At 49.6% G+C, this 26,018-nt stretch overlaps 10 protein-coding genes and 1 non-coding gene across 11 annotated transcripts; 5 read left to right on the forward strand and 6 right to left on the reverse strand.

Moving 5' to 3' along the window:
* Positions 1-251: 251 nt before the first annotated feature.
* Positions 252-2,043, reverse strand: BO87DRAFT_461795 (sugar transporter; the record flags this gene model as incomplete). The annotated part of the gene is made up of 4 exons (XM_025629121.1): positions 252-1,068; positions 1,129-1,369; positions 1,428-1,891; positions 1,940-2,043. The coding sequence occupies 4 exons, from the start codon at positions 2,041-2,043 to the stop codon at positions 339-341; spliced, it is 1,539 nt and encodes a 512-aa protein (XP_025476414.1). The 3' UTR covers positions 252-338.
* An 832-nt stretch (positions 2,044-2,875) lies between these two features.
* On the reverse strand, positions 2,876-5,507 carry BO87DRAFT_379348 (DUF4246 domain-containing protein). The gene has a single exon (XM_025624014.1). The coding sequence runs from the start codon at positions 5,279-5,281 to the stop codon at positions 2,951-2,953; it is 2,331 nt and encodes a 776-aa protein (XP_025476415.1). The 5' UTR covers positions 5,282-5,507; the 3' UTR covers positions 2,876-2,950.
* Positions 5,508-6,148: 641 nt separating this feature from the next.
* Positions 6,149-8,606, forward strand: BO87DRAFT_142261 (fungal specific transcription factor domain-containing protein). Its single transcript, XM_025618124.1, has 3 exons — positions 6,149-6,228; positions 6,326-8,260; positions 8,330-8,606. Exons 2-3 carry the CDS (start codon positions 6,355-6,357, stop codon positions 8,566-8,568), a joined length of 2,145 nt encoding a protein of 714 aa, XP_025476416.1. The 5' UTR covers positions 6,149-6,228; positions 6,326-6,354; the 3' UTR covers positions 8,569-8,606.
* Positions 8,459-9,897, reverse strand: BO87DRAFT_341475 (NAD(P)-dependent alcohol dehydrogenase). The gene is made up of 3 exons (XM_025620698.1): positions 9,846-9,897; positions 9,659-9,775; positions 8,459-9,597 (listed from the first exon to the last, which is right to left on the reverse strand). Exons 1-3 carry the CDS (start codon positions 9,867-9,869, stop codon positions 8,644-8,646), a joined length of 1,095 nt encoding a protein of 364 aa, XP_025476417.1. The 5' UTR covers positions 9,870-9,897; the 3' UTR covers positions 8,459-8,643.
* A 493-nt stretch (positions 9,898-10,390) lies between these two features.
* On the forward strand, positions 10,391-12,848 carry BO87DRAFT_142264 (sugar porter family MFS transporter). Its single transcript, XM_025618125.1, has 4 exons — positions 10,391-10,797; positions 10,871-11,568; positions 11,628-11,868; positions 11,942-12,848. Exons 1-4 carry the CDS (start codon positions 10,581-10,583, stop codon positions 12,403-12,405), a joined length of 1,620 nt encoding a protein of 539 aa, XP_025476418.1. The 5' UTR covers positions 10,391-10,580; the 3' UTR covers positions 12,406-12,848.
* BO87DRAFT_379350 (uncharacterized protein) lies at positions 12,683-13,496 on the reverse strand. Its single transcript, XM_025624015.1, has 3 exons — positions 13,195-13,496; positions 13,047-13,133; positions 12,683-12,981 (listed from the first exon to the last, which is right to left on the reverse strand). The coding sequence occupies exons 1-3, from the start codon at positions 13,312-13,314 to the stop codon at positions 12,910-12,912; spliced, it is 279 nt and encodes a 92-aa protein (XP_025476419.1). The 5' UTR covers positions 13,315-13,496; the 3' UTR covers positions 12,683-12,909.
* A 1,210-nt stretch (positions 13,497-14,706) lies between these two features.
* Positions 14,707-16,326, forward strand: BO87DRAFT_379351 (DUF3632 domain-containing protein). The gene has a single exon (XM_025624016.1). It carries the CDS (start codon positions 14,904-14,906, stop codon positions 15,942-15,944), a length of 1,041 nt encoding a protein of 346 aa, XP_025476420.1. The 5' UTR covers positions 14,707-14,903; the 3' UTR covers positions 15,945-16,326.
* A 668-nt stretch (positions 16,327-16,994) lies between these two features.
* Positions 16,995-18,372, reverse strand: BO87DRAFT_429114 (FAD-dependent oxidoreductase; the record flags this gene model as incomplete). Its single annotated transcript, XM_025627483.1, has 3 exons — positions 16,995-18,146; positions 18,198-18,235; positions 18,321-18,372. 3 exons carry the CDS (start codon positions 18,370-18,372, stop codon positions 16,995-16,997), a joined length of 1,242 nt encoding a protein of 413 aa, XP_025476421.1.
* Positions 18,373-19,876: 1,504 nt separating this feature from the next.
* Positions 19,877-21,254, forward strand: BO87DRAFT_316153 (class I SAM-dependent methyltransferase; the record flags this gene model as incomplete). Its single annotated transcript, XM_025619721.1, has 6 exons — positions 19,877-20,140; positions 20,207-20,311; positions 20,370-20,410; positions 20,477-20,917; positions 20,969-20,999; positions 21,048-21,254. 6 exons carry the CDS (start codon positions 19,877-19,879, stop codon positions 21,252-21,254), a joined length of 1,089 nt encoding a protein of 362 aa, XP_025476422.1.
* Positions 21,255-21,868: 614 nt separating this feature from the next.
* Positions 21,869-21,940, forward strand: BO87DRAFT_t209. Its single transcript has one exon. It is a non-coding gene; the product is annotated as a tRNA-Glu (tRNA).
* Positions 21,941-22,598: 658 nt separating this feature from the next.
* On the reverse strand, positions 22,599-25,957 carry BO87DRAFT_341486 (putative C6 and C2H2 transcription factor RegA-like). The gene is made up of 8 exons (XM_025620699.1): positions 25,604-25,957; positions 25,495-25,549; positions 25,198-25,430; positions 24,945-25,148; positions 24,113-24,885; positions 23,929-24,063; positions 23,756-23,880; positions 22,599-23,710 (listed from the first exon to the last, which is right to left on the reverse strand). The coding sequence occupies exons 1-8, from the start codon at positions 25,743-25,745 to the stop codon at positions 22,690-22,692; spliced, it is 2,688 nt and encodes an 895-aa protein (XP_025476423.1). The 5' UTR covers positions 25,746-25,957; the 3' UTR covers positions 22,599-22,689.
* Positions 25,958-26,018: the final 61 nt, after the last annotated feature.

Genomic DNA, 26,018 nt, shown 5'->3' on the forward strand with positions numbered 1-26,018 from the left:
GTGATCATCTATTTCCAGCAGTCGGCGTTGGAAATCCCGTTTCGCCGACTGTGGGTCTAACGATCATTCACCAGACAAAACGTTGACAACCAATCCGGTGGATCTGGTTTTACCCTGAATTAGCAATCAATCAAGTTATGGGGCCAATAATTCGGATTTTAAGTCACGGAGTTAACAGGACTTTACACAGGACGGAGTATACATCTGCATAATGACGCTGCATCTGGGTAATCCGTTTCCTCTGCTCCCGGCCGATAAGCAGATAAAATGCACAACCTTCCATAACAGTTGAGAGATGCCCAAACCAACATGGTGACTCAAAGACATTGTTCCACCTGCTAGCAATTCTCCGAGTTTGAGCTGACGTACTCCACGTAGTGTTGTGTATCCTTCTGCGAAGGTTCTAGCCCCTGGATGACTCCTCCCAGCGGGTTGGCTTCAAACCGGCCTTTGTCGGCCCACTCCGTTCGGGCCACCAAGACCGAAGTCCCGTAGAATATCGCGTCGATCTCCTCGAGCCGTCGGTCGGTAGTCTCCGGATATAGCAGGTAAATCACCGGCACAAAGCAGAAATTAAACACCGTAAATACCAGGTATCCCTTCCAGCCCTGCTGGCTCATCAGCGAGGGGGTCACCATGACGGTGGCGAAGTTCCAAATCCAATTTGAGGAGGTCGTCAGAGCTGTCCCCTGGGATCGCAGATGAAGAGGCATGATCTCGGCATTGTACAGCCAGGGTATCGCCAGGTATCCCAGTGCGAAGAAGGTGTAGTACAGGAAGAAGGCAACAATGCAGACAATCGAGGCTGCAAACGTGCCCGACCGGATCGTTAGTGACATTGTCAGGAAACAGCAGCCCATGCCAGCAGCGCTAATCATCATACACCGCCGCTTGCCGAGATGGTTGATCACGAAAAAAGGGATAAATGCTGATAACAAATACCAGAGACCGTTGAACCCGGAAAGGAGCAGGGATAGATTATGGCTGAGACCGACGGAGACTTCAAAGAGGTATGAAATGTAATAGCCGATGCTGCACACGCCGGACCACATCACCATGAACATCAGCCTGCATATGATGCATCTAATCAGCCGAAACATCCCGCGGTGACTGATAAGCGAGACTTACCACCACCCTAGCATGAGACGTCGGAAATTTTGTGTGCGTGGCTCATTCTTAAATAAATCAACCCATTTAGTCGCTCCATGTCTGGCTTCAAGCTCCACAGCTTGCTGTATTAACTGGACTTCTGCCTGGACTTCGCTTTGCTGTTCATCCGATGTTCCATGCATTCTCATCAGGGTACGCAAGGCTTTGTCTGGGTAGCCGTGGACGAAATGCCATCTAGGGGACTCCGGCATCAATGGAACTACACACTATAAGCTGTGTACCAAGCATTATCAGTGAAAAATACATGAGGGACTTACCAAGGCACATTATCAGCACAGCGAATACAAGCTGCGCCGCGACCAGGAAGCGCCATTGGAAAACACTATTTGCAGAATAGGACAGAGCATACGCCATCCAGTAGCTGATGGTGGTTCCTGTGCAAACCAACACATACTGGATGGCTCCGAATCGTTCTCGCTTTTTATCTGGAAGGGTCTCAGCCTGCCATACTGGGATCACAGAGGTGTTGAGTCCGGTTCCCATCCCAGACACGATTCTTCCGACAATAAATTGAGCTGGCGAGTATGCGGCTGTTTGAATGACTGCGCCGATCGAGATCAGGACTGTGCCGATTAAAATAGGCTTCTTGCGACCAATCTTTTCGCTGAATGATATACTGCCGACGCAACCGAAAAAGCACCCCAGCGTGTAGAGACTGGACAGTAGTCCTTGCATAAAAGTTGATGGCTGGTCCATTGTCTGAAGGTAATCCTCGGCGAGTCTGCACGCCAGTCAGAACCATAATTCGAGGTAGGTGATGACAGCATACAGCACGCCTGACATGAACCCCTGATCATAGCCATAGAGCAGGTATGAGATGCCACATGTTATGGTCATCAATATACAGAGCACTTGACCCTGAGGTTTGTTCATGGTCGCCAACGGGTAGTAGATCGCGCCTTTGGATATTAAACTGCATCAGGAGTAGAGGCTACTTCAGCTCTCAAGGAAAATGAAAGGTTCTCGCAGTTCAACACATGGAATGACAAACCTGCACCCCGCATTTCTCTGTCTCCCCAGATCATCATTTTACCCCAGGCCCCGGATACCGAAACTCGTCACGTCAACCAGGATATTTCTCCGACGCCTCGGACGATCGGCACAGTTCCTCTGAGATACGCGCGGCACCGTGACCTTCTCATTCTTGATTGACCCCTGTGCATTAACAAAGTGCGGGGTTGACGACCTGAAGAACAAGTGACGAGACCCAACAACAGGAACATTCCATTATGCTTAACATCTACGGTCGAGAGTACTCCGGGTGTGGTACTATATTCTTATCATGTGAATGTTATGCTGCATCTAGGACTAGATCGAAGCTGAAATATATCCGGCGGGCTAGTCACGTTATTGACTCCCACTTCGGGCGCTAGACTCTCAGGCCGTAGGCCACTCCATACTTTTATCCATCTACTTATATGTTTAGTATTCATCTTGAAGGACGAGAGGCAAAATAAGGGACAAATAGACTGTAAATATATAATTGAATGAAATAAATATATATGACAACCAAATTTGGTTACAGTCAGGCACTCTATCTCTCCGCTCGGGGTATTAGATAGCTGGTTTTGTCAAGATAGCTCTCTCAATTCATTGACACCATGTTTTTGATGTCAGCTTCACAACATAAGAAAGGGTCTAACTAAGCAATGTTGTTTGCAAACTAATCTTGTAAATCTCAATTACATTACTTTCATCGACTCGAATTTATAACACTTGAAAGGGGCTGTCTCCGCGGCGCGCACGGCAACCGCTTCCACCAGTTCCTCTGCTTTTGTCTTCAGCAATTAAAGTATGGCCAATCCATCCCATTCATCCTAACCAGGTTATTCCAGAGGTGCTCATTCAAGAATGCGCGGCGGTGCCGCCGAGCCTCCGGTAACCCCATAGGCCAGCTGCCCGTCTCTTGCATGATCTGATCGATTATCTCTTGAGGCAGACCCGCAGTCCTCAGATCCATACCTACCGCTTCTGCCCACCAGTGATGCTGTTGGGGCGGCACATTGCGGGTGGAGCAGACACGATAGTGAGGGTCGACCAGATACAGCTTGATGTATCTAAAATGCCCCGGGCGAGTCCGATCGGCTAGTGAGAAGGGCTCAGCACGGTACTCTAGGACGTCGGGAAACGTAATCAAACGCCCTTGTGCAACCGAGGCTACACCTTTTTCCTGCCATGTTCTCGTTACGTGGTTATCAGTATCGAGGTCAATATCTGAATAGCCCAGGATTCTTGCCAGTTCTGGTAAATCGGAGCGGCTAATCTTTCCATATCTGTGCATCGGCCATTCGAAATCCCACCATTTCTTTTTCTCTTTATGCCTATATTGGTAGAAGCATTGATCCATCTTAGTATTCTGACGGAAGGCGATGTTGGGTTCGGTGATATTGTCGACATCATAAGCAAAGACAGCGAGGGCTACAAGGTGCTCGTTGAGTTGGCCTTCCATGTGCCAGTCTGTTCCTCCGTAGTCCGGGTTGTCAGGGGTAAGCTCAATGTTCTCCATGTTCACAATTACTTGAAGTCCTTGCGAACGGAAGGTCTCCTGGAGCCGAATAGTATATGGTTTGTGGGAAGGCGTGACAGGTTTGTAGGGCATATCATGCCAGTCGTCCCGCTTGCTGACCATGTTAACCACAGCTCTTTCGTTGTGACGTCCGGTTTTCCACTCTTGGTAAGAAAATGCTATTCCTGGCTCCGGGTGGCGGAAGTGTTGTTTTCGCCGGGCCTTTCTTTCGATATACCTCCAGGTGTACTGCTGCCAGTTATCCGGGACAGGAACAGGTGTGGTTGATCCATCCTCGGGGATTTCAAGATACTCCTTTGCGCGTTGCCAGAGGTTGGACTCTTTGGACGGCAACTCCTTGTCCCCATTACCTAGCATGTCTGAATAATATTCCAACCAATTTCGTTCATATTCAGACCTTTCACGGCGATTGTCTGTGTTGTATCCCGTCCTATTCAAGATCATTTCTCGAGCTTCCCGCCTCTCCTGCCTCCTCATAAATTCTGGGACTCGGAAGGCAAGGAGGCATTCAGGAATCACATTCTCCCATTCTATTCCATAGGTGATAATCCGTAGTGGCACCGGCCCCAGCTGGCCTTGATTCAGAATATCCCTCCAGCCGCGCTGTCCCTGTACCAGACAGTCGTTCCACAACGGAATCGCCCGGCCTACCAGCATTTCTATTGCGCGGTAGAGATTCTGGTGCACAGGGTGCAGATTGTTGACATATGAGGTGAGGCGAACCTGCGTCGACCCTGCATCCCCTACAAACTCCACTTCAGATGGCAGAGCCTGATAATTCGCGCTACATCGATAATGAGGCGCTGTTTCATGATCGACTGTCACCCACCATAGTGGCTTTGGCAGTTCATCAATTTGCTTCTGAATTTCCGCCGAATCTGTCCTCTTGTCGACATGAGGAGGCGCAAGGGTGGTCGCACCTTGATACGTGCCAAGCACATTCTCTACCTCCACCCGACCCCCATCAGTCAAGACCAAGCTATGCCCATAAACCAGCGGAAACAAGGTCGGGTCGACGATACTTAATCTATTCCTTGACCGCCAATCCAACAGCCCGGATTCCATGAGGGATCGAAGCACCGGTTTTACTGCGCGTCGGAACTCGCCGGCTAGCTCCCCCGTTTGAAGTGCGGGAATATGATCAGACTTGCAGACACAGGATCCAGTGTCCAACACCCGAATATGCCCCTTTTGCTGAAACTCGGTGGCTTTGTCGCGTAGTTCCTGCACGCACCACTCCCAGGCCCGGTCACTCAAGAGGGGATTCATAGCGATGGAGGCAGTGCTTTCTTGCCGCCAGTGCGCCACGGCCACATCATCGAAGACATCGACATGCCAGTTTGGACGGTCGGTCAGACGATTCATTACTGCAGTCATGGCCAGCTCACGTGTCGTGACGGCTGGCGCCTGGCGCCACTCTTTGATTCCATGAGCAAAACGCGCGTCGGATGGAAGCTCGTAATCCAGAGGGATGGCACCAAAGCCGGGTACCCGAAGCGGGCCGTCACCGCTGTTATCGAAAGAAATGAATGGGGGCTCGTGGGTGGACTTCTCACCCGTGTCATCGGAGGAAGGAGATATCATCGTCCATGATGTGCAGAGAGACAGGGCTGAGATGACTAGGATGGATCGGGACGGTGGGACGACGGTGTGAGATAAGAGGTTTTAATAGCAAGTAGCACTTTAGCAATACTAGTTCAAAGATGGAAAGCCTGACTCACAGAGTCAGCTGGTTGCACGGATCAGGAATAGCCAAGCTCTTTTTGTATCCAGACTAGTACTGTAGCTTGCCATGATGGTTGAATTTGTAGCCTATGAAGTACTAAGTGGTTAGTACGGCTTGCCTCGGTAACTGGATGAGGGTTGATAGCGTAGCAGTAAATATATACAGTACCATAAGCGATGAATAAGTTTATCCCCATTGCCAAGACTGACCCTTCGATAACCGTCAAATCCAAACCGTCTAGATCAGAGACAGGTTCTTCTCATGAGCTATCATCTATGTGGTAAACAGAACTGCTCGAAGATAAGTAGGTTTGGGGGCATCTCGGATCAACTCACTATCCGAACCCATAAACTCTACTGACCCGTAGAGTTTATCCCCGATTCGGGCCGCCGCTTTGATGCGGAGAAACACCCTTCCAATTCTCGCGGGATTGTGTACTTCCTCCACAATTCTCCCGGTCCCGTTGAACGGCTGCTCTTCCCAGGTTCAAACTCCGACCATGTCCAGTCGACAACAGGAACATCTCCAGCTTGGGAATGAGTCCAATTCGTCAAGCAACACAAGCCATGTCCGCTCCCCTTTGCCGACCCGAGTCAGTAATGCGTGTGAAAGATGCCGGCGTCATAAAACTCGGGTAAGCGTGATACTTTCCCTTTAGTAATTCTTTGCCAACGTACAAAAAATGACGCCCATTTATCTGAAAACTACAGTGCGACCCTTTCCGACCTTGCTCCCTATGTGCACGGGCCAAGGTAACTTGTCGTCAGCTCCCTGTTCCCCAGAGGCCCAAGGATAAAAATCGCATGTAAGTCACTCCATTCTCATGAGCATGACAAGAACACTTCCACTTCTATCTCGGGGTCACTGCACCTTGCATTCAGTAACACTCATTAGCGCGAAAGCGGCTGTGCAAAGCCGCCAGCGGCAGACTATGACATCAGCAGCAATGATTGATAGTGAACCACAATATACTGATGGCAACTGCCCATCTACGTCCAGAACTGAGAGAAATGACACACAGCTATCTGAGGAGATGCATCAGGCGCATTTCTTGATGGAATATGGCGAAGCAGAATCTACAATGGGTATCGCCCAAAAAATCTATGAGCTGGACAAGCAGGTCATCGATGAACAATCCACTTCCGCCATTCCAGGATCCCGGACTAGCACGGGTGTTGCTGACCGGCGCGCTGCAGCCGGAGGTCAGCGACGTCCTATTGCATCGATTCTGGGACGGCATTTGCCTTCCCAAGATGTCACCTATTCTTTACTCGAGGAATACTTTGACACAGTTCACTGGTTTTCTCTCGTTATCTACGAGCCAACTTTCCGTACAAGACTACAGTCTATAATAGATGGGTTCGCTCATCCTTCTCAGAAGTCATTCTTACTTCTTTTGACAGTCATGCTGGGGATGAGCGCATGGTATCGATCACAAAGAATCGTCACAGATGCAGCCGATAGTATTAAGTGGCGGAAATTGAGTGCCGATCTCATGAGTCTTGTCGAACTGCATGTTGTAGAGTTGATGGACGAGTCTTCAGTGACAGCAGCTCAAATTCTAATTCTATTTGGGTCGCACCATGTTTATCATGGTCGCCCAAACTTGTCGTTCTCTCTGCTCGGTGCAACTATCAAAATGTCCCAGGCTGCTGGGCTACATCGAGAATCTCCTGCAGGAAAGCTTGAGGAGATTGAGGAGCGGAAGCGAGTGTGGTGGACAATATATACATGGGACCGATTTGCTTCCATCACGTACGGTCGGCCATTGGGAATTAATGATAAGGACTGCAATCTCAGCATGCCGGCGGATAATTTGGAGAACCCATATTTTACTGCACCCGATTCGGAGCAAGGATACGCCATCTGCTATTCTCCATATCAGAGAGAATTAAACACCCTCTATCTAACGGCATCTCCGGCTCTGGAGTTCATTTTCGGCTCGCGCACTTCGGGTTCCTCTAAGGCATTGACCGGGGACGTTTACATTGAACTAGTGAAAGAAGCGACCCAGAATCTCCAGAAGTGGCAGAACAATCTTCCCGACCACTTGACTCTGGACTTTGACCGAGATTTCGAAATTGATAGTGGGCCGAGTGCAAGAGCGCATGCACTACAATCCCTGTCGTTGCAATTAACCTACGACAATGTTCTCATTGTCCTCCACCGGCCGTTACTGGCAAGGCAAGTCAGGCATCTGTCAATAAGTCATCCCACTTCTGGGGCAAGGCTTGGAACGGAATCTCCCATTTCACACCCTGAAGCAGGCTCACCAGCTCAGAAGCTGTCACCGTTCGAAGCCATGTCCCCGAATGAGCCGGTCAAAAGTTCAATGCATTGGTGGAATGCTGCCCTCAGGACATCGCGCGTCACAGAAGTGCCGGTACTTGCTCAGCTTGCAACAGATAGCCATCTTGTCGCCTTTCTTGCCATCAATATATTCCATGCTGCAATCGTACTGGCAGTCATGGCCCTATCAGACCCATTATCAGATTCAACCCAAGTGGCGAAGCGTACAATCACCCGGATCTTACGTCTACAGAGCCTTTTGGGTGAACGGTCAGCTTTATCAAGACAAAGTACGACCGTCTTGAAAAATGTGGTTACTCTGATTCTTCGCCGTGAATCGGAGGCCATCCTGGCTCCAGTCACAGGAAACAGTCAACAGGAAGGGCACACGTCATCTATGGGATCTGCGTCCATATCCGTGGAAGACACCCTACGACTGCCCCTGGATGCCCCAATAACTCAGACCGATAATTCATTACGGCGGCCGACATGGCCAGACTATGGCAGGATGCATCGGTTGAATGAGAGTCTAGCATCAGTTCAAAATGGTAAGCGCAATGTCATCTTTCTATCCCTATGATATGTCCAGAGAAGCTGATTATATTTTTATCCATTAGTTATTCCTTCTGGCAGGGATGGTAACCTCCATGACACACACGGCGCAAGAGACAGTCAAGAACAGCTGCCTGATACTCAGGAGCACGCCCCAGCTGAGAACTCGTGGCATGGGTCGTTCGAGAATAACTGGAATGACACTAGCTTCCCCTTGGAAGTTCCAGATATCGCCTCAGATGCCTTTGGTGACAATGGACTGTACTGGCTATGGGACATGTCATGGGCCGGAGTGGATCCATGAAGCTAGCAAATCTATTTAACACGCAAAGCGTCCTACAGATTACTAATACAGAACAAGAGAGGAGATTGGCTTTTTTTATGCCGTGGTTGCTTTCGCTGTATTCTCATCTGCACCGGGTCCATAGATGACAGTCTTGATACCCTGTCGGTTGCCGACGTTCTTGAATGCCTCTTCCGCCTGTGTGAAAGGGAACTCATGGGTAACAAGGCCCTCTAGAACAACCCGACCCGACGAGAGCAGCCCAATAGCTGTCCGGTAATCTCCTGGGCCATACCGAAAACTCCCCCTGAAAATGGCCTCTTTATCACAAATTTGACCGACCGGCAGTGAGGGGTTCGGTTTGCCCAAGCCGACCTGAACAAATGTTCCACCCTGCGCAAGGGCTGAAACACCACAGTTCATACAAGGCTCAGCGCCAGTGGCATCCAGTACGATATGAGCTCCAGCATCCAGCTCCGATTCTTCCAGGATTCTGGCGGCATTGTGTTCAGGGGAATCGGCGCTCATCTTATACGTGTGCTTGGCTCCGTACTTTTGTGCCACGCTAAGTCGGTCGGAGTTGATGTCTACAATCACGACTGTTGACGCACCGAATGCGCGTGCAACGGCTGCGCAGAGCAAGCCAACAGGACCAGCGCCAAAGACAACGACCGACTTTTGCTGCATATCTCCTGCCAGGCGACAGCTGTGTACTGCTACACTGAGCGGTTCGACCAGTGCTCCGTGTTGTAGTGACACATGTGCCGGCAGCTTGTAGCAGCATTCTGCAGGAAGACGGTAGTAGGTCGCCAGGGTGCCATCATAGGGTGGTGTAGCGGCAAAACGCATTGCGCTACAAAGATTGTATCTGCCTGCGCGGCAATGCTGGCAGGTATTGCAAGCAATGCCGGGCTCCAGGGCCACGCGATCACCGACAATGAAGCCTGATTTGCTTCCGCATTCCACTACAATGCCGGCGGACTCATGGCCAAGGACGATGGGGGCTTCCACCACATACCGTCCTATGCGGCCATGCTGCCAATAGTGGATCTAGGTCGATGGTAAGCTGTGGTTCAAGCTAGAAGGATGATGAATTCAATTGAAGACTTACATCAGAGCCACAAAGACCAGTCACGATAACCTGGACGATAACGTCGCGATCCGTCTGAAGATTGGGTATCACACGCTCTTCATAATCGAATTTGCCACCCGGATGTAAAACGAAAGCCTGTACGGACACCGATCGAGGACGTCAGTAGTCGACTCTTGATGGAGATATTATAAAAATGGAAACGAACCTGATTGATTCCTGAAGGAGCCATTTTAGCCAAGTATTATTTACAGATCAACCAGATTCCAGGGATTGGTCAGGGCTTTTAACAGGGCACTTCTGGCCGGGCGGTACGACGGTGGAGGTCATGCCATCTATGATCTCGGTTCCGGCGGACTGTCTCAGAAGCTCACTCTATCCGTACCCACAAAGTGAGCCATTTGCATAACGAAAGGAGGCAGTTTGTTGAGACCAGTTGACCATCCCACAGCGGGGAATAAATGCCTCGGAACCGAGTGGGGTCGGAACTGGCCAAGCTGGACTCGGAACCGAAACCACACGGAACCGGTGAGAAAACCCCTACATCTTCTAACAACCGGCATCGTTGTTGCAATATGAAGGCTAAATTCAGTCCCGGAAGTCGACCGTGCCTACGGGATCTTGAGATAAAACTATTGGCTAAAACCAAAGAAATTCCCACTTCGACGGAACAGGAGTTTCGTTGCAACTGGTCAGCACTCACAATGGTCGCCGAGCTAAAGCAACACGAGCGCGCCAACCCCGGATGGCCGACTAGAGTGGCTCAATCCCGACACCAGCTCCACTTTCAGGGCCTGGAGAAAAGGTATGCTTCCCCACGGGACATGATGTTCTGGGGTAGAAATAGAGGGACGGCCACAACTGCTTAAATATCTCGGTTCGTCAGAACCGTGGAGTCAACCTGGCACTGCCCCTTGCTCATTGACGGTGCTCCTCTGGAACTATGGCTACCAAAATGTCCTCTATACCGGCGGATAATGTCGCTTTGACTCGCACTGCACAGGCTGTGGCTGTTCGGGAAGTAGAACAGCAGAGCTGGCTGGAGCGGAAGCTGAAGCCGACGAAGGTGAGAGCTTGGTATCCCTTCAAGGGAACCCCATTGCTCTATGCGACATGTGGTTTTGGCAGTCTGGGAGATGCCTTGTTTGGGTACAACTCTGGTATAATTGCCTCCTGTCTGGCGATAAAATAGTCAAGTCACTTCGTGTTGTTGCTGATGGCTGTCTTCGATAGGAATTATGTCTGGTCTTCTCGTCAATCCAGCCTTTGTGGCTCGCTTCTTCAAAGACTACGGGGGTGCTGACGGCTCAACAACCGGAGTCGATCCTTCAATCACCGGGATAGCTGTTGCTTGTCTACAAGCATCCGCAGCAGTGGGTGCACTCCTTGCAGGACGGCTGGGCGATATGATGGGGCGCAAACGGTGCGTCCGTCTTGGCGGGTTTATCTACTTCTTCAGTGCGTTCATTCAGATCTTCGCTCCCGGCTTTGGCACCTTCATTGCGGGTCGCACCATTCAAGGTCTTGGTGTTGGATTTCTGTCTATGACAGTACCCATCATCCAGACCGAGATTGCCGCCCCTCATCGGCGTGGTTTGATGGTGGGAATCGAATATACCTTTCAGATAGCAGGTTATATGCTTTCATGTTGGGTAGACTATGGTTTCAATTTCCTTCTGCCCAGTGAAATGTCGTGGCAAGGTCCATTCATTATTCAGATTGCTCTCTCTTTCATCTTGCTGGCCATGTCGTTCTTCCTCCCCGAGACACCTCGTTGGCTGGCCAAGAACGGATTCATGCAAGAAAGCTTGCAGACGGTCGCTGATCTGCACGCCAATGGCGATACTCAGGCGGAGCATGTACAGCAGGTGTTTGTGGAAATCGAGGAAGCAGTTATCTTCGAAACTAACTTAGGAAAGTCGTCTTGGATGGTGAGTTCTTTTACGCTTGTCGTGGGCAGACAATCGAGTGCGAATCTGACCATGGACAGGAAATGTTCACCCGATACCGCAAGCGGACCATCGTTGGAATCACCGTGCAGATGTTCGCGCAACTCAACGGCATCAATATCATCTCCTTTTACCTTCCCAGCACACTTGCTACTGCAGGTTTCGATGAGCGTAAATCCCTTCTGTACACTGCAGCCAACGCACTCCCTTACACTGCAGCTACAATCTCGACTTGGTGGTTAGCAGACCGCTGGGGACGGAAACCATTGCTAATACTTGGAGGTGAGTACATTGCCGTCCTCTGACACCTTCCTATTACACGGTGGACGCCCAACTAAAACATGCACCAAAACAGGTCTCGGAATGGCAGTCCTTCTCGGCATCGTCTGCGCCTTCACCGAAGCCGACCTAGACGTCCAGGTCCGCGCCAAGGGCCAATACGCCTTCGTAATGCTCTACAACATCCTATACGGCTTCACCTGGGGCCCGATGCCGTGGCTACTACCAGCTGAAATCTTCCCCTTGCGCGGCCGCAGTAAGGGTATGGCTCTGGCTACTACCAGCAACTGGATCTTCAACTTCATCATCGGCATGGTCTCTCCGGATGCGTTCGCCGGTATCAACGGATACTTTTACCTTGTCATTGCTGGATTCTGTCTTTTCTCTGCGGGATTGGTATACTTCTACTATGTTGAGACGGCTAATAGTACTCTGGAGGAGGTTGCGGAGTTATTTGGTGATACAGCGTTTGCGGATGCTGATGGGGAGGCGAGGGAGGCGTCTGAGGTGCGGATAGATTATAGGAAGGATGTTGTGTGATTGTTCTGCTGTCCATTAAATAGCATGGTATGCCAGCTTGGGTTGAGTTGGCTATGCTTACTGTCCGGCTGACCAGTATATCAACGTTCATACTACTCTTACGAAGTATGTTTATGCTTACGTATCGCTGCTGCGATAAGTCCATCAGACGATGACGATGACAATGACGAAGAACACGATACTTGACTTGTCAATTGCTCTGCCTTCAAATACTTTGTCTCTTACGCGTTCCTTAAATTTCAAATAGTCATTAAGCTACGATGCAAGCTTTTTATAATGAACAGGCAACTTTCATATAAAGGTAGAGCTAGCTAGGTGCCAAACGAGCGCGATAACAACAATGATTGCCGATGAACAAGGTACTCAATCCCAACAATTAACCCACAGTTGACCCCAGCCCACATTGACACAAGACCATCGGCATTGTTGAAAGGCACAATATAGTCTCATATCTATGACAAGCCAGAGAAATATCCAAAACAGCCCAGAGTGCTGATAACCGACTCAAACAGGAGTCTGGCAATCCACCGTCTTGTGGTGGTCATCGTATTCGCAGTGATGACGATCAGTCTTGCACTGTAAACAACATTAGCACACATCAATCATCCTAGAATTCGATAGGAGTTTATATAAGTACATACCCTCAGATTCGTAGCCGAAGGACAGCTGACGACGTGGTTCTTTCCGTCCTTTCGGTATGTGCACGTGTTGTGCTCAAGGCTGCATTCCTGTAGATTGATTATAATGGTTAGCACTATTTCAAAGTCCTATAGATTGAGAAGAACTTACTCCACCGTATTTACTCAGCTGCGCATCCCGGGCAAGAAGGTCGTCCGACTCAGCTGTGATGGGGTTGGCGATGGCGCCCATTGCGGCGAAGAGGATGATGGCGATGCTGGTGAGCTGCATTTTGGAGATTGGCTTCTTTAGTCTGAGGTATGATTATGAAACTGTGTTGAGTTGATGGAGATGATACTTGTAAATTGAAGCGCCGTGACAGTGTCTTATATATACTCTGGCAGTTCGGGATACTCTTGCCATATTTGACAAATACTATCCTCAGTTTGAAGCAGTCAGCATTGAGGCGACACTGGTGGGATACTCTAAGCTATCCAATGAAAGATATGCCTCATATGTTCAAGGAAGCACATTCACTTACCAGTTCGAATGATCACTTAGGTGAGGTAGTCGAGTCCTTAGTAATACGACTGGGACTTCATAGTCACGCAGAAGGATCGCGGTAAGCCACTTGATAGCAGGATATTGTAGTCCTGGGTGGCCCTACATCTTTGGTACTGTTCGTAAAAGGAAAGATCGCCTGATCCTCGAGTCAATGAAGATATTATTCATGTGGGGTATAGTATAGGGCTCAGTGCTAAGAGTGACTAGTGAGTTCGCTGTATTTAGTCAAGCCTTGAACCCTGCATACACAGCCCTGTAGCCTGCTGCAGGGCTGGGGCGTAAATCCTGCGGAGTAGGGCGGACATGCGATGTAACGCTGTAAGCGTCAGGCACATGTGACGTGAAGTATTATTTATTATAGTCATGAGTATACAGAATTCGGAGGCTGACTGGTGTAGCTGTAGGGTTGCCATATGTTTGTTCAAAACCTTGGAATGTGTCTCAGGACAGTTTCATCTATATCGGCCTGCAGTACTGAGTATGTATGTAGCGGGTTGGGCTAGAGTGAAGTTCTCGAAAAGTACGATGAATAGCATAGTTGAAAACTTGTTCTTCTGCTTGTTGTAGTAACTTACTCTAGGGTATGTAGACTTCATCATGGTGAATAAGCTCTAATGCCTTCTTAGGCAACAAACAATCATCGGCAGTTCATCCACAAGTCAATTCCCTTCATGCGCCAAGTGCTTTTCCTTCCGGCCCGGTCCGAATTCGATTGATGCTGAAATACTTTGAGGTCATGCTTGATAATCAAGTATGTCTAATGAAATTACTGGAAGTAGACTGCCAAATCTGTGCAAGTGCTGCTAAAGGTTCACTAGCCCCATGACCATCTGAGCGGCTCTCAAGCTAAGCATCTAGTTGGTCACATTGGATGTAACATCAAACAATGCTAATGTATGCAGGCCAACTCATCACATCCCGAATACGACTCTGCCCTGCAAGCCGTCTTACTCACAGCAATGCGGGGTTAGTGACCTGACCCTGCTGGATAGTTGCATGATCAACAGCTAATTCTGTCTTAGCTTCCGGCTGATCGACAAGCAAACAAAGAAACTAGTTAAGCCCGTCAGCATCTACACGAGTCCAGATTCACCTCTTGGGCTGTCAGCCTTGTTAGGCCCTATGTTGCTGCCTAAGATGTAGGGGTCCAGAAGGTCTCCCCACGGGAGAGAATCCCCTGTTCCCTCGTAGGTGTTAAGTTTGCAAAAGTTCGTATCTTAATCCGATTCTGTCAACTTCTTTGATTCCTCACTCTCTTCTATCTCCTGTCTCAGTTTTGATTAAAACATCGATCAATATTAGTATCAGCTTCCAAAATGCATCACCTCCGTGACTCCCTACTAAGCTCTCTACCGAGAGACGGTCCTTCTACTGCAGCAATCGACCACGCTCGCAGAGACCAAGAAGACACCCGACAGGCCGTCGCACGTGGTGAATACCAAGGAGTCCGAGACATAGCCTTCAGCAATCGGACCTGGGTCGTGACCAGCCGATACTGCGACATCGGAGATGGCGTTGACTCTCTCGAGAGTCACATCCATTCTCTATGGTACATGTACTACGAGCTTGGGCGAACTATTTTCTCGGATTCACCTGAGCGCGAGGGACTAGTCCTCGACATCCTCCGCATCCAGGGAATGGGTCCATTGACAAGACCCTCACGGGGTGTCAACGGCATCGATATCGCACGAACTGCCGATGGTACATTATGGAACGACCTCCCCTTCCTTGTTGGCGATATGACCGATTTCTGGATTAATCACAGTGCATCTATGTCGGGAACACACCGGCTGAATTTTGCTACATTCCTGGCTAAACTTGCCTCTACGCGTGTTGCGAAGGATAGACTGGGCCAAGTTGCTCTACTCATCTTCCGTACCCTGTTTGAAAGTCCCCTGCAACTTCGCTCAGGGAAAGAGTCTGACGAGGAAGATGTCAACAGAGGTACAAAGCAGCTGGAGGTGTTTCATCTATTACCGTCTGCTGTTGCTTGGTTGAAAATAGCAAACCACAACCTGCTTCTGCTATCCGAGGTATATTGGAACGACTGTCCAAGCCACATCAGCAAGGGTGGTGAGACGTTCATTGTATCGGATCTCGGACAGCGGTCACCTACAGGGTTCTCGCCATGGAGATACATGTTCTGGCTGAGGCGACTGCATGAGATCCATGATGAGGCCTCACAGGCGGATGAGAAAGCTCTGGAGGAGCTCGCTGCTGATGGTATCCAATATATGGTCAATACGATCAAGGAGAGGAATTCTGAGGTTCTCAGAGCATATAAGAAAGGTGGAGATGCCTTGCATCAGGATAAGTATCTTTCGTGTCTGAAGACTCTTGCTCGCGTTGAGGAGTAAGAGCTGTGGAGATTTGTGAAATTCTGATGGAGAGATTCCTCCTTCGTGTCCTTCCTTCTCAGTCTCTTAAGACCTTCAAGATGAATGTCAACTTTCTCTCTAGGCTTCTTATTATTCGTTTTTTGTGAGATTCTCATCTCTATTTTTCTTTGTCATGAAGGTGTAGTATAACCTGAGGAACAGAACTATGGTCACGCAACGACATACACCCGTATATTTGTCGATTTGGACTAAGCTGCCTACAATAGTAAGTCAGCTTGAAGAACTCGATGATAACTAATTAGTCCTTCCTCCATTAACAACGACTACATTATACATCAGAGCCGTACGTAGTAGTAAATCGCCTTCTGTAACATGGTCAGCAGTCACGATCTAAAGAGTCATTCCCAACATGTAGAGCTAGCTTCAAATCCTACAGGTAAACAGTGATTGCCTTAACGCAATGCATCGGATTCTACACTAGTAACTTGTATTTCGTTATGTCGATATCTTCTGAAGACTTTGTTATAAATCGAGCACAGGAATATTCGTATCTTCAGATCACCCCTGTTCTTTGGCATGCTCATAGTATGGTACTTTTTGCTGAAATGGGAGATGCATGGCCTGGGGACGAGAAAGCCTTTTCTGCTCCGAAAGTGGAGTTCATAGGCCAATCAACGGTCGCTAAACGAATCCACAGCACTTGTGACTTCTTTAGTGGAGATCAGCATGGGTGTGTGGGTGGGACGGCACTTCCTGCAACGGGAGACTAGCGTAGCGCTTGTTGCTGCAGAATGAGACAACTAGGCTGGTCCATGGGAGTGACAATATCCGGATAGACCGGATATTCGACTGCGGGGTAGAGGGTTAATACTGTTGGTGTACATGTTGAGCTGTCTGTGAAATAAGCCTTAGGGGTTTATTAGTGGACGTGGGATTCATAAGCGTTACTATATCTGCCACACTTAAAATGTATATTGACATTATATTACAAGCGTATCATTAAGTCAGATATCGGTGGAAAATAGTCGCTGTGCATAGACCAGATAGCAGGGCCGGTAATCAATGCCTTCAATTGGCTTTGATCTCGGTGGACCGTTTCATGCCGGATGTCATCACTGGTGACTGCAGCACTTTGTGCCAGTCATGCAGCATTGCCGTATTGACAGTAGAGAGGCCGACTTCACTTCCCGCGCGGGGTATCATCTCATCTTCATATTCTTTAATAGCGTCAGCCTGCGTCGCCTCTCCAGAGACAATCCGTCGCACCGCTTCCACCAAATTGGCTGCGTCGGTGATCGAATGATTCAAGCCCTGGCCACGCTGATATGTCATGGCGTGTGCTGCATCACCAGCCAATGTTACCCGTCCCCCTCGGTTATCCCACCTATGGGATTGATCCCGCGGGTCAAAGTCGCTCAGGCCCATGTACCAGACTTGCTGGTCATCCGGCAGCCATTCAAAGGCGCTCTTCCAGGGGTCGGTGTAAGTCTTGGCAAATTTTTTGACTTGCTCAAGCCTTTGCGCGTTGCTCCAACCAGCTGTCTCCCGCTGCTCCTGCAGGGAGGAGTGCCATGATATGTAGAAGAAGAATGTCCAGGTTTCTGGTCGTTCACGATCTGTTGCGTCGTGTAGTCCAAAGAAAGAGAAATACCCCGCAGGGTTGATGCCAGCGATGTAAAGAGGGTGGAATTGGCGTAGGTATCGAGCACGCTCTGCAGAGTACTGGGCTTGGACAAAGGTGGCGCAGTAAGGAAGCCGGCGGACATCCCCTCTGCTTGGACCCAGTAAGACACGCCGTGTCGTCGAGCGAGCTCCATCCGCGCCCACGATAATCCTCGCTGCGATTGATGAGCCATCTTCAAATATGGCGGTGGCATATACGCCATCAGCAGAATACTGGATGTCCTGGAGCATTTTGCCATATCGGATGTCCAGCCCCTGTTCCATCAATCCTCGTAATTTCCGACGACGCAAGCGATAGAAAAGGCGAGCAGGTATGGACGCCATGGCCTCTCCTGACTGTCCATTAAGGAAGTTGAGAGCATCCTCTTCTGCTGTGGGCTCATAAGGGTCGACTTGAACTGACTGGATTCTTGACCATTGCTCTTTTGGTAGGAGAGCTTGCAGGGGGCCTGCACCCCAGTGCAAGCCCATGTTCCAGTCACGGTCATATGCATCTAAGCTGTCATGTTTTTCTACCACGATAGTAGGGATCCCAGCCTAAAACGGAGTGTTTAGCCAGGAGTATTTCAGTAGTAGGTATTATAGTACCTTTTTCAACCCCTGAGCCAAAGCCAGTCCAGTTGAACCTAGCTATAATCAGCTTTATGTGTCCAAATACTCAATGCATGGCTTCTTCGTGGGATAAATCCAACGCAACTACCAAAGCCTTACCTGCGCCCACCACGAGAACCGTGGTTGAGAGTTTCGGCTCGGGGGGAACCATCACGTTATTAAAAGTGTGCAAAGCTACAGGCCTCGAGTGGGTACAAAAATGAAGCTCGTGGCTCGACAGAAATATGGCCCGACTATGTACGGTGGATTGGAAGGATGAGAGAACGAGTGGAACATGTCAAAAAAATCCATCGTGACAGAATCAGAGATTCTACGCGCGCAAGGGTCATGATGGGCCTCCGCGACTCATGACACTCCTGTGATTTGTCCACTGAGGCTTTGCCAATCTGCGGATCTCACAGGCGAACCCCAGTGGAACCAGGAAAAGTACTCCGTACCACATTTCAGTTGTGCCGCGCATAGTGATAATTTACCGTAAAATAGTCACATTGTCTGATACTGCAAGATGATTCATGGGCAATTCAAGTCCCGGACAACCATGCACCACGGCATTAAGCAACAAGTGCCGAAATTACCGCATTGTGTGTGCTAGTCTGGGCCATTGATAAGCGGCTGTTATTACCCAAGATGGGTAGACCACAAATTGTGGGTAATTGGACATCATCACATCCGTAGACTATGCATTTTGTCACAAGTCATAATCTTTATGCACTATATCATTGATTATTATAGAGGAGTGTCGAACAGTCTTCAAAAGTGACAGTGGGTTCGGGAAGACCGAAGTCAAGGGAGAGCCGGACTCGAGTTGGTGACGTCGAGAACGCAGCATTGGTGCGTTGATAAGCGGGGACAAGCAGACGCCGGTGGGAGGGGCACCATCCCCATTGCCAGATAGTTGCAGGCCTGCAGAGCAGCCAAAAAAAGGAGACGAGGATCGTCATGACTTGCACGTTGTCTGCCAATGGAGTGGCTGCATTGCCGGATTCTGCAGCCAAATGCCGGCAGCGTGACTAAGCCACCCGTGCAGGATCAGCTGGACAGGCTAAACCCAAGACAGTCTAGTGGGTGCATCTGCAAGCCATGCGACCCGCAATCTACCGCATCCGAGAACGAGTCCGTAAAGGAGCAAGCAACAAAACTCAAACCAGCATCTGCCACCAATGACAGCGTATGAAAAGCTACACCGCCTCGGCAGGTGACCCTGAGCCCGAGCATCCCGAGGCACTCCGACACGGCCGAGAGCCGATCATCCACGCGACTAAACCGCACTGGGCAGGTACCATCTGTCCGTTCAAACAGCTTCACCCTCAACACGTTCCACACTGCAATCAACAGTAAACCTTCATCTCCAGCTCGGGGCGTTGCAGACCGCTCAAATTCAGGTTCCGCTCTCTTCAGCTGTACCTGATGGCTTTCCCCCTTTCTTCTCGATCTTTCCGGTCGAATTTCTCTGCCTCCTTGTGCAGCTTCACCATATCGCAACTACCACACTAATCCCCCAGTTCTGAACCCCGCCTCTCCTATTCCAAAGGTGCTGGGTCTTCTGCATTTGGTTCATAGGAAATCACCCCCCTTGCACTGCCCCAACCGTTCGTATGCCCCGTACGGAGGAGATCTCCGCAACCGTCCTCAGATCTCGGCTCCCGATCGCCGCCATGACCTCTTCCCGCTGCGAGGAGCATAGCCTTACCACTGAGATCTCTTTGAGCACCGAATTAGATACCCCACACCCTCTTTATTCTACTGTCGACATGTCGAACCGCATGAGCGATGGTGAGGATAACATCGCGGATAATGACTCTGCGTACGGCGAGGACTCTTTGATCGGCGATGACACAATCACTTTGTCCACTTACATCACCGACTACCGATATGAGTATGGCCGTCGTTATCACTCGTATCGCGATGGAGCCTACTGGGTGGGTTGTTCGCTTTGAGAGCGTTGTCCACAGCTGTGGGCTAACAGGTTACAATTTGTCCTACAGGGCCCCAACGATGACATTGCCAATGAACAGCAAGATCTAGCGCATCATATGTACTGTCTGACCCTCGACGGGAAGCTACACTTAGCTCCCATTTCGAATCCACAGGTATGCATCATGACTGTTGGCCAGCGCGAATCGACAAGTGTCTAAGAATGCATCGCAGGAAATCCTTGATGTGGGTACGGGAACCGGGATATGGGCAACGTGCGTGATCATTATTCCTCCTTCGTTTGATTCGAACTATAGGCCTAGTACTGACTTTGGCTTAAGAGACATGGCAGATGAATATCCCAGTGCCAAAGTTACCGGAGTAGATTTGTCTCCGATTCAGCCCGCGTTCGTCCCTCCGAACTGCATATTCGAGATTGACGATGTGACGCTCCCGTGGACCTATGCGGAAAACCAATTCGATTTCATTCACGTGCGGGAATTGTTCGGCTGTATACCTGATTGGGACGAGTTCTTCCGGCAATGCTGGCGTTGCCTCAAACCTGGAGGCTATATTGAGGTAGTAGAGCATTCGGTCGAACCGGTCGCGGATGATGGGACCGTGCCCCCAAATCACTTCTACCGACTCTGGGGACAAACCGTCATTGGTGCGGGTGAGCAGTTTGGCAAGACCTTTAAGATCTGGGAACAGAGCGCTGCACGCCTGGGTAATGCAGGTTTCGTTGGCGTCGTGGAGAACAAGTTCCAGTGGCCAATGAACGCGTAGGACTTGCTCCTCTGTTTTTATGTTTCTCTGACTGACAACTGCCACAGATGGAGCGCAGATCCCAAATTACATGAACTTGTAAGTGATCGTCCATTATCAGGTGTTGCTACTGCTAACACTGTCCAGGGCCGCTGGAACCAGCTTCGACTGCACGGTGGGGTAGAGGGTTTTATGCTTCGTCTTCTTACCTCCACCTTGGAATGGTCATACGAGCGAGCTCAGGTGTTCCTCGCTCAGATGCGCGCGTCTCTTCGCGACTATCAGACCCATGCCTATCTACCAGTGACCGTTGTCTACGCTCGGAAGCCAGAGAGTGGTGCTGTATTCCGCTAGGCTTACGATGACTGGACCACTAACCTATGTATTTGTATACTTCGCTTTATACCCCATGACTGATGTACGATATGATGAATAATGAGTTAGCATTCAATGAGGATATGCAATATGCTCAATTGAGTCCAGGAACCGAGTAGCTGTACAATTTGTCGCAATCACCCAAGGCCCGGTCGTGTATATATACCTCCGCGAATTACCTTTGACCCCGGTATAAATATAAATTGTACCATCCACATCACTACATCACACATCATAGACACGATCGCATACAGTAAATGCTAGTAATAATCCCATGGCACATCTTCCCATAGCAACTAACAGTAGACTACTTTGTAGGCACTACTAGTAGAAAATGGTAAAAGAAACACCCGCGAAGATCCCTACCACCCCACGTGTTCACTGCATTAGCGCGACGCACTCCCCGCAGGGACCTTTCGTAAAAAGAAAAAGGGCACATCTGCTTTGATCTTCCCCCCTATCGCACTAAACGTCAAAACTATTTGATATGAAGATGTTATAAATTTGGTCTTCATACAAAAACCGAGACCCAATTAGTCTCTGAAGTAGCTGCTACCTAATAAAGCAAAGAATCCATGTGGAATTCAACAACATCCGATATGGTGTAGTGGCTAACATCGCCGTCTCTCACACGGCAGCCGGGGGTTCGATTCCCCCTATCGGAGTTCGAATTCTCTTTTTGTTTTTCTCCATCTCTTTCTACTTATGATTGAATTTTCCCTCAATAACCTTGTGTATTTGCTTTTCTTTTTGTGTGTGCAATTGATGCGGGCGGGCACAGTTTGTTTTAACCTCTACCTACTACCACTATACTACTAGATCATCAGGACGGCTTCTTCGTTCACTGTAGTGCTTAACTACTAAACTGTTAAATAATATATATAGTTTTATAATCACACGAAGTTCATGCAATAAACTTCCAACACTGTGTTAAGACGGTGTCTCCCATTTTATAGATTTCATCCGTTGCGGAGTAAGTATGAACAAATATATATGATACTACCAACTTAGTATAGTAGTACGGCTGTTGTTTAGAATTAAAATAGCCTGCGACCATACTAGTAGTAGAATAGTAGTACTAGTATACTACTAAGTTGAATTGAGACACTACAAGTAGTACTTAGTAGTAGTATCAACTAGTGACCTCTCTGACGATCATTAGTTCCTCTCATGTTTCAGTATGTTAGAGAAACAGATCGTAGTAGAACGTCAATCACCAAGTTCCCTTCCTTCTTTCTGATCGTTGATTCCAAGCCTCGTGCTTGAGGTAGGGACTAATTATGGCACTGGATATGTCAAATGCCATATACTGGGATATATCCGATCGTGTAGACCACTAATACTACTGAAAGCTAACACACCACCAAGCCGCGCCAATCGTACATCATATTCATCATAATTACACATAATCTTCTCAAGTACCAGATCTAGCAGCATTACCCAGACCATTCATCAACTGGCACAACCCCTGAACCAACGGGGGAAGCGCATCCTGAGAAGCATCTGCCCGCAGAAGCTCCTGAGTGAGGTCCATAGTCTGTCCCGGATCAGAGACGAACGCAGGACCTTGTCGGCCCTGCAATGCGGGACTGCCACATCCGAGAGAGATGAATTTCTGCACGTCGGTGGTCTCGTCTCCGTCGAGATAGATCGTTGGGCCGCGGATGGTGGAAGGGGGACCCAACGGGCGGTTTTCCGAGCCCCCCATTTTATTGTTCTTGGCTTTGAGAACCACGCTATATGACCAAAAGGCCAAGCTGGCATAGTACACTCCCACCGCTAGGAAGCCGGTCACAGACCCCGCCGGTATGGCTTTGGCTGCCCGGATGACTTGGCCGGCATGCCATACAGCACGTCGCGAGTCGATGCTGCTGATCCATTCGAGTGCACTGTGGTAGACTCGTCTTGCCTCGCTCTTGTCTTCCTTTCCGGCGAATAGCTGGAGGTCCTCTAGGGACATGTAAAGTAACATTGAGATCATCTCGTATATTAGGATGACTTCGGGGATGGGGAAATTGGGCCATTCGTAGCAGATCATGCGAAAGTGCTGCAAAGCTTGTGCTAACTCCTGGTGTCGCGAGTTGGTCACTAATGCATTCCAATGCTTGGAGTTGCCCTTGGAAATAAAGCTAAACCGGTGGTACTCGTTCACCATAGCCGAAAAGCCATGGAGGAGGATGCAACCGGCCAGCTGCAAATCGACAGCGCCTTGTAACCGGGACATGTCCCGCATGGCCTCGAGTAGAGACGGCTGTCGCTCGGTTGAAAGTAATCCAAGGTCTAGGTAGGCATCCCTCCATGCTGCTGCTGACTTGGCGTCCCATAGTGCGCGGATGGATGGGAGCGGAAGCTCTAATTCAGCGTACGATATGAGTGGACTGACATTCAGCATCATCGCACACTGAGCGTCATGTAAAAATAGATGATGGACAAGTCTGGACGTGTCAGTTTAAGTCTAGGACAATGAAAAGTTGTCTCACCTTCTGAAAGATTCCTGCTCGATCCAAGCGTGCCATTTCTTCTCCAGCTCTTCCTCGTTGTCCTCAGGACTTGGCACAATAGTTGTGTAGATAGTCCGGCGAAAACGTAACGCCCGTCGAAGCATCTGACCCCATCGTTAGCGACGTCATATCTAGTGTAGGTGTGAACTGACCGTCACCAGTGGTTGTTGGAAGCTTTCCGCTATTTCCGTCCTTCGACCATTGCCGCTCCATAAACCAATGTCAATGACAACTGCGAATGTTTGCGAAGGCCGAAGATGGCGTGTGATGCGGTTGTCCGACTCGAACTGCCCAACATTAGCATCTGTCAAATAAGCACCTATAAGGCAGATGTACCGTAGTCGACATGTCTAGGCGTGCAACTTCCATCAACGCGTAGCCCAGTTTACGGATGGTGGGGATAGCCGAGCGGACCGCGCCAGAGGCAGCAAGAGCTGTTAGCATGCCGGAGCTCTGTTCATTGGGGTAGAACGTCGGACCATGTATGAATGGATCCAGCTTTTGGCTTTGGTAGGCAAAATAGTCTTGTATAAGACCATCTAACAGCTCAGTACTCGGGAATGACTTTATTATACGTGGAATCATGGCTTTTTCGCTCGTCTGCAAGACCATTCCGAATATGAGATCGCGACTACCCGGGGCGAGTCTCTCAGGTAGGATCTGCCGCTCTCCTCTGATGCTGGACCCTGGGCTATCCATAACCACTGGGACTGATAGATTATCTTGGTCAGCAAAGACATGGTCATGCTGTGCAGGTTTCCATGCCGACAGTGATGACCGTTTGTAGGCCTCAGCACCAAGCGCGATCCTACTATCCACGTCGGACCGATCGTTGGGTGCATCGGGGGGCTGTGGAGCAAGGTGTGATAGCCCCTGGGAATTGAAGTAGTCGATCAGGCCAAAGTCGACTTCAGTCAGATCGAAATCAAACTGCATGTTGGTATTGAAAAGGTTATGGCGGTAGTCTGGCGTAGGGTTCATGGCATTCAGTGGATCTAATTCGTTCGGACGGGATAAGGATGGTATGAGAGCATCGGGAATGAACTCGGGGAAGAAGGTTCCATCGACACTAAAGATACCACTTTCATGATCCAACGCGGGTGATATTGCTTCGGCGAAGCTCGATTAGCACACGCTGCACTTTAATTACGATATAGGCAGAACTTACCGCCATAGTTGGTCGACGGGGGATTCTCAGGAGCGGGGTCGGGCGGGTCAGGCAAATAGTTGTTTACAGCAAAGTCAGGGGTGGTAAATGAAGAATTATCGATAGTAGCTGGGTAGTCGCCCATTGGCGGTATTGTTGGCGAGAACGCGGCATGCGGTTGAGGTGGCTCGGGATACTGGCTTTGGCCATCAGGGTCATCGTACCCTAAATCGCTCAGTTATCGGATATACCGGCTTTTCCCAGATGATCCAACCTTGCATCGGTGACCCCGGGGTCAATTCATCGAATCCGGCGTCGTGCCAGTCGCAAATAAGCTTTTTGTCCCGACAACGCCGACAAGGCTTTTCCTCGTCGCATTTGAGCTTTGATGTGGCGCATGCTTTGCACGCCTGGGAGACCCGACCGCTCTTCGCATAGGACGGGGGACGTTTGCGCTTGCCATCTCGCGGATGGTCATGACCTGCAGCGTGTCGCTTCATCAAGTCCCTGATGCGGAGCGGTCAGAACCAGAGAGAGAGAGGATGGCAGCGACGGATGAGGACGGACGTACGGCCTGGCGAAGCCTTTGTTACACACATGGCAAACGTATGGTTTCTCGCGGGTGTCTGCACATAGAGTTAGAAAAGAAGAGGTACGTGGGCATCAAGAGAGCGACATACGCGACCGGACGTGCCGAATTAGATGATCTGCCCGATTGTAGTGCTTTTTGCAGAACCCACATTGAAAATATCCATCGCGCGCTTTAGGGAGTGGTCGTGATGGGGATTGCGCGGGGAATGATGGAGAGGACTTATCGAGCATGATGGAGGCGATACATTGGTAAAACTAGAGATTGAGATGGAAGGGATGATGAGGTGAAGAAGAGGAAATAGTGTCAAATAGACTGAAAGTGAGTTGGAATGACGGACAGTGTGGGGAAGTCACCAAGCGTCAAGCCCGGGATGGCAAAATGCGGGGAACGGGGTCCATGATTGGGATATCCAGAGGGATAGTAGGGACTAGTTCATTATTCAGGCTATCTTTCCCTGGGAACTAAACCAATTTGAAGAGTGTCTACGTATTTCGCAGAGAGGC

Source organism: Aspergillus neoniger (assembly GCF_003184625.1).
Source record: "Aspergillus neoniger CBS 115656 unplaced genomic scaffold BO87scaffold_32, whole genome shotgun sequence".
NCBI classification, from domain to species: Eukaryota; Fungi; Ascomycota; class Eurotiomycetes; order Eurotiales; family Aspergillaceae; genus Aspergillus; species Aspergillus neoniger.

What these genes read in the sequence shown, in the direction of transcription:
- BO87DRAFT_379348 (XM_025624014.1), bottom strand. Translation starts at nt 5,281, where the DNA reads ATGATATCTCCTTCCTCCGATGACACGGGTGAGAAGTCCACCCACGAG.
- BO87DRAFT_142261 (XM_025618124.1), top strand. Translation starts at nt 6,355, where the DNA reads ATGACATCAGCAGCAATGATTGATAGTGAACCACAATATACTGATGGC. An exon ending in TCTAGCATCAGTTCAAAATG is followed by an intron (nt 8,261 to 8,329) that starts GTAAGCGCAATG and finishes TTTATCCATTAG; the next exon opens with TTATTCCTTCTGGCAGGGAT.
- BO87DRAFT_341475 (XM_025620698.1), bottom strand. Translation starts at nt 9,869, where the DNA reads ATGGCTCCTTCAGGAATCAATCAG. An exon ending in CTCCTTCAGGAATCAATCAG is followed by an intron (nt 9,776 to 9,845) that starts GTTCGTTTCCAT and finishes GTGTCCGTACAG; the next exon opens with GCTTTCGTTTTACATCCGGG. An exon ending in CTGGTCTTTGTGGCTCTGAT is followed by an intron (nt 9,598 to 9,658) that starts GTAAGTCTTCAA and finishes CCATCGACCTAG; the next exon opens with ATCCACTATTGGCAGCATGG.
- BO87DRAFT_142264 (XM_025618125.1), top strand. Translation starts at nt 10,581, where the DNA reads ATGGCTACCAAAATGTCCTCTATACCGGCGGATAATGTCGCTTTGACT. An exon ending in CTTGTTTGGGTACAACTCTG is followed by an intron (nt 10,798 to 10,870) that starts GTATAATTGCCT and finishes TGTCTTCGATAG; the next exon opens with GAATTATGTCTGGTCTTCTC. An exon ending in ACCATTGCTAATACTTGGAG is followed by an intron (nt 11,869 to 11,941) that starts GTGAGTACATTG and finishes GCACCAAAACAG; the next exon opens with GTCTCGGAATGGCAGTCCTT.
- BO87DRAFT_379350 (XM_025624015.1), bottom strand. Translation starts at nt 13,314, where the DNA reads ATGCAGCTCACCAGCATCGCCATCATCCTCTTCGCCGCAATGGGCGCC. An exon ending in AGCTGAGTAAATACGGTGGA is followed by an intron (nt 13,134 to 13,194) that starts GTAAGTTCTTCT and finishes ATCAATCTACAG; the next exon opens with GAATGCAGCCTTGAGCACAA. An exon ending in CTTCGGCTACGAATCTGAGG is followed by an intron (nt 12,982 to 13,046) that starts GTATGTACTTAT and finishes TGTTGTTTACAG; the next exon opens with TGCAAGACTGATCGTCATCA.
- BO87DRAFT_379351 (XM_025624016.1), top strand. Translation starts at nt 14,904, where the DNA reads ATGCATCACCTCCGTGACTCCCTACTAAGCTCTCTACCGAGAGACGGT.
- BO87DRAFT_341486 (XM_025620699.1), bottom strand. Translation starts at nt 25,745, where the DNA reads ATGCTCGATAAGTCCTCTCCATCATTCCCCGCGCAATCCCCATCACGA. An exon ending in CCCGGGGTCACCGATGCAAG is followed by an intron (nt 25,149 to 25,197) that starts GTTGGATCATCT and finishes TGAGCGATTTAG; the next exon opens with GGTACGATGACCCTGATGGC. An exon ending in CCCGTCGACCAACTATGGCG is followed by an intron (nt 24,886 to 24,944) that starts GTAAGTTCTGCC and finishes GCTTCGCCGAAG; the next exon opens with CAATATCACCCGCGTTGGAT.